The sequence below is a fragment of the Oryzias latipes genome, chromosome 22, assembly GCF_053564925.1.
Source record: "Oryzias latipes strain Hd-rR chromosome 22, Olatipes_Hd-rR_3.1".
NCBI classification, from domain to species: Eukaryota; Metazoa; Chordata; class Actinopteri; order Beloniformes; family Adrianichthyidae; genus Oryzias; species Oryzias latipes.
The window spans coordinates 21,368,285-21,376,062 of record NC_136258.1 but is presented as its reverse complement, the minus strand read 5'-3'; the positions used below and the strand labels follow the sequence as shown (position 1 = coordinate 21,376,062).

General features: G+C 39.5%; 1 protein-coding gene across 5 annotated transcripts; it reads right to left on the bottom strand.

The window, feature by feature from the left end:
- Nucleotides 1-2: 2 nt before the first annotated feature.
- On the bottom strand, nt 3-7,648 carry spmap2 (sperm microtubule associated protein 2). Of its 5 annotated transcripts, XM_078940933.1 has the most exons (7): nt 5,739-5,783; nt 3,829-3,881; nt 3,616-3,747; nt 3,484-3,518; nt 2,558-2,698; nt 817-976; nt 3-731 (listed from the first exon to the last, which is right to left on the bottom strand). In XM_078940933.1, the coding sequence occupies exons 3-7, from the start codon at nt 3,686-3,688 to the stop codon at nt 490-492; spliced, it is 651 nt and encodes a 216-aa protein (XP_078797059.1). In that variant the 5' UTR covers nt 3,689-3,747; nt 3,829-3,881; nt 5,739-5,783; the 3' UTR covers nt 3-489. The 5 variants fall into 5 exon arrangements, with proteins under 5 accessions (XP_078797059.1, XP_011488576.1, XP_078797060.1 ...); XM_011490274.4 differs by lacking the exons at nt 3,484-3,518; nt 3,616-3,747; nt 3,829-3,881 and adding an exon at nt 7,574-7,648 and having other exon boundaries at nt 2,558-2,681; nt 5,739-5,811; XM_078940934.1 differs by lacking the exons at nt 3,484-3,518; nt 3,616-3,747; nt 3,829-3,881 and adding an exon at nt 7,574-7,622 and having other exon boundaries at nt 2,558-2,681; nt 5,751-5,811.
- Between the last annotated feature and the right edge of the window lie 130 nt (nt 7,649-7,778).

Below are 7,778 nucleotides of genomic sequence, written 5' to 3'. Positions count from 1 at the left end.
GCTTGTTTTCTAATATACCCTGCTAAGGCATGTCTTTATTAGTGCTGCGATTCTGCAGCAGAGTGACTCCAAAATACTGCAGCTGAATTTCCCAACTGTTTTCTTCATCTCCATTGTTTCTAGTGTCACTCACGTCCGTAGTGCCTCGCCCAATTAGGGCTTTACATGAGCAAAAATGACAGCTAATAGTATATCGAAGGGAAAAGGGGAATTTTTACACAACGGTCAGTTGTTGGATGTACTGATCAATAATAAAATGGTGAAAGACAGAGAAAGGCGACACATTTCTTGCTGTATAGAGTGAATCCAACATGGTAATTATAGAAGGCAATAAACAGTGTATTGCCCATTTGTACATTCATGCAGCAGAGCAAATAAGACGGCTGTGTCGTAACATTGCAAGGAAATTAACTTTTCCCAACAACACTCTTGGTGAGTAGAGAAACGCTTGACACCCGGCGAGGGACCTGACGCACAGCATCTGTTCTGCTACTTGGAGGTGCATTTACGGAGCAGAGGCAAACTCAGCTCTTGGATTCGGTGAGAGGGATTGGCAGAGAGGGCCCCTCGGCTGATGGTGAACGGATTGTGACCCTCAAATAAAGCTTTTCTCTCTTTAGGTGCGGACAGTTCGATAATTTTCTGGCTGGCTCTGTAGTTTCGGGCTCCCCTGGAAACGGGCCAGAAGACAGAGCGGTCACTTTCAAAGTTGGGGTGGTCCCTCTTTGGAGCTGGATATAAAAATAAACAACTTTAACAAATGGCAACAGTTGGAAACACGACCTTATTGAGAGAAAATGAAAAAGATTTGCCTACTGGCAAGCAGCTCTATGTGGGCAACAGCCTTGGAGGTGGAGCGGTTCAAAGGTCCAGGTTTACTTTTCCAGCTGGATCCCTCCAGATCCAACCTTTTCTTTGGCTGGGCTAGCTGGCAGATGCGTACAGAAGCAACAGCATTCTGCGTCCCTCTGCTTACCTACACTCATGTTAGCAGACAAAAAAAAACTAGATTTAGTAAAAAGTTCTGCTCTTCAGAGGGGATAGATAGTTTAGGAACAGATTAGATGGAGGTGTTAGTTGCTAAATGTCAGAGCAGACCTCTTTATAAAAGGTGGAAGATGCTATCAGAGTCCTAGCAGATCTTTAAAAAAGCAGAACTGGTCTGCTCTACCCTTTCCAGTATACTACATCTGTGTTACCTGACCAGTCCTGTTTATTCCTGAGGTGATCACCAGGTATTTTTAGGAGTCTAGCCAATAGTAATCCACCACTGGTTAGCTTTTTGAAAATCTGCAGCATCTGATGGCAGTTGTCCACAAAGGTCCGGATTAGTACTTTTAGTTGTAATCAATGATCAGTGCGATGCTGGAGCCATTGGAGAATTTTTCAGATGATAAGATCCTGAGCTGAACTTGATCTGATGTCCGTTTGTGAACCAGTCCACAGTATCCAGGCAAAGACGCTGTTTTAACTCATGTGTACAAACTAGTAGGGATAAAACGATTCATTTTCAACACAATTTGGTTTAAACCTTGATATTTGAACCCCCGTTTTCAGTAAAATGTGTGTCACATTGGTTTTTTCAGGTTTTGTTTGGAGTGCTGTGAAAAAAGGGTTACCATATGTTTAGTGCACACAACACATCCCTCTCTGTGGTTCACCTTCAGCCAATTGTGATCGACCCAACTTGGTAGAAGCGAGTTTGGAACTAGACGTCTTTTTGCTTGCATCACATCACATAAGAAGGCAGACAGTGAGACCAAACAGGAAACGGACAAAGTTAGCTAGAGACTGACTATTTGCTTCCCTGATTGATTTTAAAACTTTTTACCAACGTAATTTTGTTTGTTTGTATCCGTGGTTTTCAATCAGTACTGCTGTTACTCTACATCACATCTTCTATATGTATCTGTATCTTTACATCCTTCAAAAGTGCACGTTTAATTAGCAACAGTTAAAATTAACAACTAAACACAATGACCCCTAACTTAGGGTGAATGTCAATTCCATCGGATTCTTCGTTTGGCATTGATAAGAAGAAAAGGCTGTGAAGGACCACACCAAAAATGGAGTAATGATATTTACCTTCATTATGATACTCACAGCCATTGTTAAATGTATGATTCAACCTTTAACTAGTGTTCATGTGACACTTTTCTTGCAAGTAAACATTTTAAAACATCAGGATATTTGAGATCTTTTTGACATTTGGTTTTTGTAGCTATTGTCACTTCTATTTTTTGTATTCACTTTAGTTTTAAATCTAAAAAAGTTTTAAAAATTTTACACAAGAAAATATTTCAGGTTCAAGAAGTCAACGCTAACATTGTGGAGATGATCAATTTTTCTCAAAGCAATGGCATGATTTCTTTCCATATTTGACCACTAGATGGCGTGGTAGAGCAAATGAAGCCTGAGCCAACAGGATAAACAGTTGCTTTGCTTTGTGTACCCATCACTACTTTGTGGTTTGGAGGAAGTGCAGAGCTGAGATCATGCATCCAAATCTGATGGTCCAGAAGCTGTGCGGTGTTTTAGCAGACCGTGAGGAACTCACCGGCGCTGGCAGTGGCCTGTCTGGCTGCCATGCAGAAGGGGGGGCTTTGGGCGTGGCAAGGTGACACAGCCGTTTGGATGCAACAGCTGTGAGAGCGCGCTCACTCACTTCCCAGAGAGACGGTCTGAACAACAAACAAGACTGTTAGGAGAAAGGAATGATGTAAAAAAAAAAACACACACTATGGGAAAAACACTAAAGTCATGGAATTTTAAGTCTTCATTAGTTATTAAGGATGATTTAATATGATCACTTATATGAAATTATCACTTTAATCATGGCAGGCATTCAAGTTGGCTTCACTTCAATAAGCTTCTACAATTCTTTTGCAAGATCTGGTGATCACGGTAGACCGTTTAAAGTCTTCTCCAGCAGATCCCAAAGCTTCTCAGTGGGATTCAGGTTTGGACTCTGCATTGGAAAACTCCCCTAGTGAAATTATTTGTTTTAAGAACTACAATGGGAGTCAGGAGAATTGTGACATTTTCATCTTAAAACAAAAAATGGAAGTTTTTTTTTTTATCTTCAAGTTGAGTTGTAGCATCTGGACTTAAAATCATCTTTCTTTGAAACGTTTCATTCATCCAAGTGGCTTCATCAGTCGGCACAAAATGCCAAAAAGCATTTTATTAACATTTAAAAACTTACCAAACAGAATACTTTTCTGACCACATTTCTTCCTTCACGATGCTCAACCCCCTTTTTATCTGTTCTAATAATGAGAGGGATCAATTTTTGACCATGATTGTTTGTTTTCAGCTTATTTCAGTGTTCATTCCTTTTACTTCTGTATACATTTTAGTTTGGACTGAATTTAAAAAACAGGCTTGGATTAAATAAGTCGTCAGACTTCATCCAAAGCCCCGGGTGAGAAGCTGAACAGGATGCAGGTTGGTGCCCCCCTTGTGCTCTGAATCAGTGACTACCTGACTGGAAGGCCGCAGGAGGTGCTGCTGCATGGCTGTGTGTCAGACAGAGTGGTCAGTAACCCTAGGTCACCTCGAGGGAACGTTCTCCTTCCCTTCCCCTTCACTCTTTATCCCACAAACTTCAGGTACCGGTCCGAGTCCTGTCATTTGCAGAAGTTCTCTGATGACTCGGCCGACTCCTGGAGTGCAGACTTTGTATCATGGTGCGACCAGAACCACCTGCAACTCTATGTCACCAAAACAAAGGACCTGGTGGTGGGCCTGAAAAAGACTCAGAAGTCTCCTGTGAGCCCCGTTTCCATGCAGGGGTTGACTGTGGACACAGTGGAGAACTACAGGTACCTGGGAGTCTACACCGACATCAAAGGGGACTCTGGTTGGAACACTGAGGCTCCCTATGAAAAAGAGTCAGAGTCAGCTCTACTTCCTGAGGAAGCTCAGGCCATTTAACATCTGTAAAACCACGATGAGAATGTTTTACGAGTGTGTGGTCTCTTGTGTCATCTTGTTTGCTGCAATTTGGCGGTGATCTTTTTTTTTTTGTGGCAATAAAACTGTATAACAACATTAGAAATGTCATTAAGACAGGATTTTACCATTGTAAAAACATTGCTAGAGTCCGCCCATTCCTCTCTCTTGCCAGCACAGAGGTGTTGATGCATGCATTTATTTTTAGTCGTTTAGATTATTGTAATGCCCTGCTCTCTGCTTTACCCAAAAAGTCTATTTCAAATCTACAACTATAGCAGAACTCTGCGGCATGAGTTCTGACGAGGACCAGAAGGCGGGAACCATTACACTGGTTTTAAAATTGCTGCATTGGCTCCCTGTGCGTTTCAGGATTGATTTTAAAATTCTTTTAATGGTTTATAAATGTTTTAATGGTCTTGGGCCTTCTTATTTAAATGATATTCTTTTAAAATATGAGCCCCTCGCGGACCCTGAGGTCCTCCGGTGCTGGCCTCTTAGTTGTTACTAAGGTGAAGACCAAACTTATGGTGAGGCTTCGTTCTGCCATTACGGTCCTCGCCTGTGGAACGGCCTGGCAGAGAACCTCAGGGCTGTAGAGACTGTAGAGGTTTTTAAGAAGAGGCTTAAGACCCACCTTTTTAATTTGGCTTTTAGTTGATTTTAATTGCTAATTTATTCTATTAGTATAGGCTATTTTATGTACCGGTATTTATTTTCATTTTATGCATCTTATTCTCAATTTTATGTTTTTATATACATCTTATGTCTTTAATTTTATCATCTCTTAGAGTTTTTTTTTTTTTTAGAAGTCACATAGTCATTATTCATTGTACGTGGGGGTCATGGGTCGTATGTTTTAACAGAGCGGAGTGGGTTTTTAGTGTAATAATGTGTGTTTTTTGTTTTTAGTGTTAAAGCGCTTCGAGCTGCGCAATGTATGAGAAGCGCTTTATTTTACAAATAAAGTTTGATTTGATTTGATATAACTCTTCCATGAAAACCTGCTAACTTCATAAAACCTCATGACAGCATTATATATTTAATCTATACCATGGTCCGGGTGAACACTCGACTTTCATTGGCTGCTGGGTGTGGATTAAAAAGTGATAATTCACAGTGATAATGCACGCCCAAAAAAAAGGGTTCTGGTCACATATTCTAAATGTTTTATATCACTGCGCTGGCTTCTTTAAAACAAAAACTAGCTGCATAATCTGAACAAAAACAAGTGGTAAGAGGTGAACCTTATCTCTGAACTGATGCTTTGTTAACCTATCGTTTCCTTTGCCGCTGCAGTCGCGGTCGATGCCAGTTGTCATGACAACGCGCCGCACCATGTAACAAATAGTCCGCTTTTTTGTGAAAAAAACCTGCCTAAACCAAACCAAAGAATAAATACTAAAAAATGATTGAATATTTATTTCTTTTGTGATCGTGGTATAAGCGGGATCATCCACACTTTGTCGGCCATTAACCCTTAATTTATACAGTGTTACTTTGCACACTGCTTATTTGCTCTGAACTGTATTTTTAATATTAGTTTTCTTTATTCGTCCATGTTGAAATTTGGTGATTGGAACTCTGCTAAAAATGCAATTCCCCCTTGGATTAATAAAGTATTCAGATTCTGATTAAATAAGGCTCTTAAACCTTCTGCACGATCAAACTCAGATAGTGAAAATAGTTTGGATGGTCAAAACTTACAAGCAACTCAAGTTTTATCTTCTATTTATGTAATTTGGATCGCTGACAACGACAACAGCAATTTTAGTTGGGCTCACCTGTCAGGATACCTGAGCTGGCTGAGTTTGGGCTGAGCAAGCTGCTGCATTCTTATCGTCATGGAAACAGGAGCTAACAGGAGACAGCACAATGCCATGTTATTTTTTTCCCCTATTGGATGGACAAATTAACAATAAACTTTAATTTTCTTTTACATAAAAAGAAATAGACCAGGATAGACCAAACTGTTGACTTTCTCTGAAAGATATTAGATTTATTATGCCATTTACAGTAACACGCATTATTCCTGAGAATTATAGCCTGGAGGCAGTCTGGCAGATTCTTTAGAAATAGACTTTCTGAAACAAACACTTTCAGCAATAGTGATCACTTCTACAGCAAAGCATGTCAAACTAATACTTTGTGGTATTTGACCACCTAAGCTGCGATCCTTTATTTATAAAGTTCAAACACAACTCATGCGAGTATGTTTCCTGATATTAGCATTTGGTTTCTTATTGTACAAAGCTAAAAAATAAATAAATTAAACCTTATTAAGTTGTTGGTGGGAACATGTTTTTCCCAGTTGGTATTCGAACTAGGGCTTAGGGCTAGGGAACTAACCCTATTGCCACCATGCAGCCCGCAATGTTATGATTAGTTTTATTTGTGATTTTGTTTACAGAAACTAGTAATCATAATTCTACATCCTAAAAAAAAGCAACCATCCTACTAATGTTTTTAACCTGGGGTTTAAAGGTCTCAGGAACTTGCATCATTACAACAAGCCAACATTTAGCAACTTAACGTGTGAACATTTGTTTGGAAGAAGAAGAACAGCACATCTGATAAATCAAAACCCAACTTGGGACATTTTAAACACACAAAAATCCCCTAAAATAAGAATGCAAATAGCAACAGAAACGGGGTGCAGCAGCCTATGCTAATTATATGAACAAATATACTTTGAACAGTCTAAAATGTCTAAAGTGGTCCCATCTTCAGACACCATTTCATACTTTAGCATTAGAAATCTTGTTGTATGCCTCTTTACAAACATTGTTCTCTGTTGCATTATGGCAAAAGTGAAAGAATGCCTCTTAAAAGCATGCAAAACGACCCTTAATGCACTTTCTAAATTATTGCTTGTTATTTAGCTAAAAAAGAAAAATGTTTACAACGTGCAAGGCATGATGGGATCACAACCTAATTAGCTATGAAAAAGTCCAAATTAGTAGCTTTTGTTATTACCGGTACTTGCTATGAAAAAAAAAAGACACTGTATCATATATATTTTGTCCACAATATAGGTGAAACACACCAGGATTCATTTGCAAGTGATCTGAAATACTGGTTTTGGGACTCGTTTGATTTGCAAAAGAGCTTAGACGAGCTATAATTTTTGCCAAACAAAGTAGATCAGAGAAAAACTTGTACTAACAAAACACCCTGGTGTAAAAGCACAAGTCTGTTATATTGGAAACGAATACAGATACCAATCTACAGTACCTGAACTATGTAAATTAAAGAATGTAATCAAGTCCACAGTTTTTGAGGCATAAAATGAAACCATGGATTCAAATCTTCCAAAACATCAACTAGATTTTTAAAAACAATACGCTGTGTGCACATGGAAAAGCCCTTCGAGCTGCTCGGCATCTCAAACATGTCACTGCGTGCTCGACATCGTGAGTCAACCCTTTACCCCCCCCCCCCCCCCCCCCCCAAGTTCTTTATACCTTCCACTGTTTGTGTATTTTAACATTCAACACCTCATGCATAGATGCTTCTAAAGCTGCTGTTTGTCCAACAAGAATAATTATTGAATATTTCATTTTAGAGTATTAAAATAAAACATTTATGCAAACCATTTTATTTAAGTCATCGTTCTGACCTGCTTGGCAGCTGGCGTTGCCTCTTGCTGACATAGGTCCTGGTTGCTATGGTAACTGGTGTCGGGTTCACAAAGATCCTCTACAACAGAGGGAGCCAGTCTCCAGGTTTGGTCCAAGTCTTGAAAGTGATTAATAAAAATGTACATGTTTGCCCGCCCATGTGTCAAGGTGTCCTTGATCCATACATTACTGCTGATGGTTGAG

Coding starts and splice junctions, on each gene's coding strand:
- spmap2 (XM_078940933.1), bottom strand. CDS start 3,688: ATGATACAAAGTCTGCACTCCAGGAGTCGGCCGAGTCATCAGAGAACT. Junction 2,699..3,483: donor TCCTGCGGCCTTCCAGTCAG/GTAGTCACTGAT, acceptor TTCTCCTAACAG/TCTTGTTTGTTGTTCAGACC. Junction 977..2,557: donor ACAGGCCACTGCCAGCGCCG/GTGAGTTCCTCA, acceptor ACATGAGTGTAG/GTAAGCAGAGGGACGCAGAA.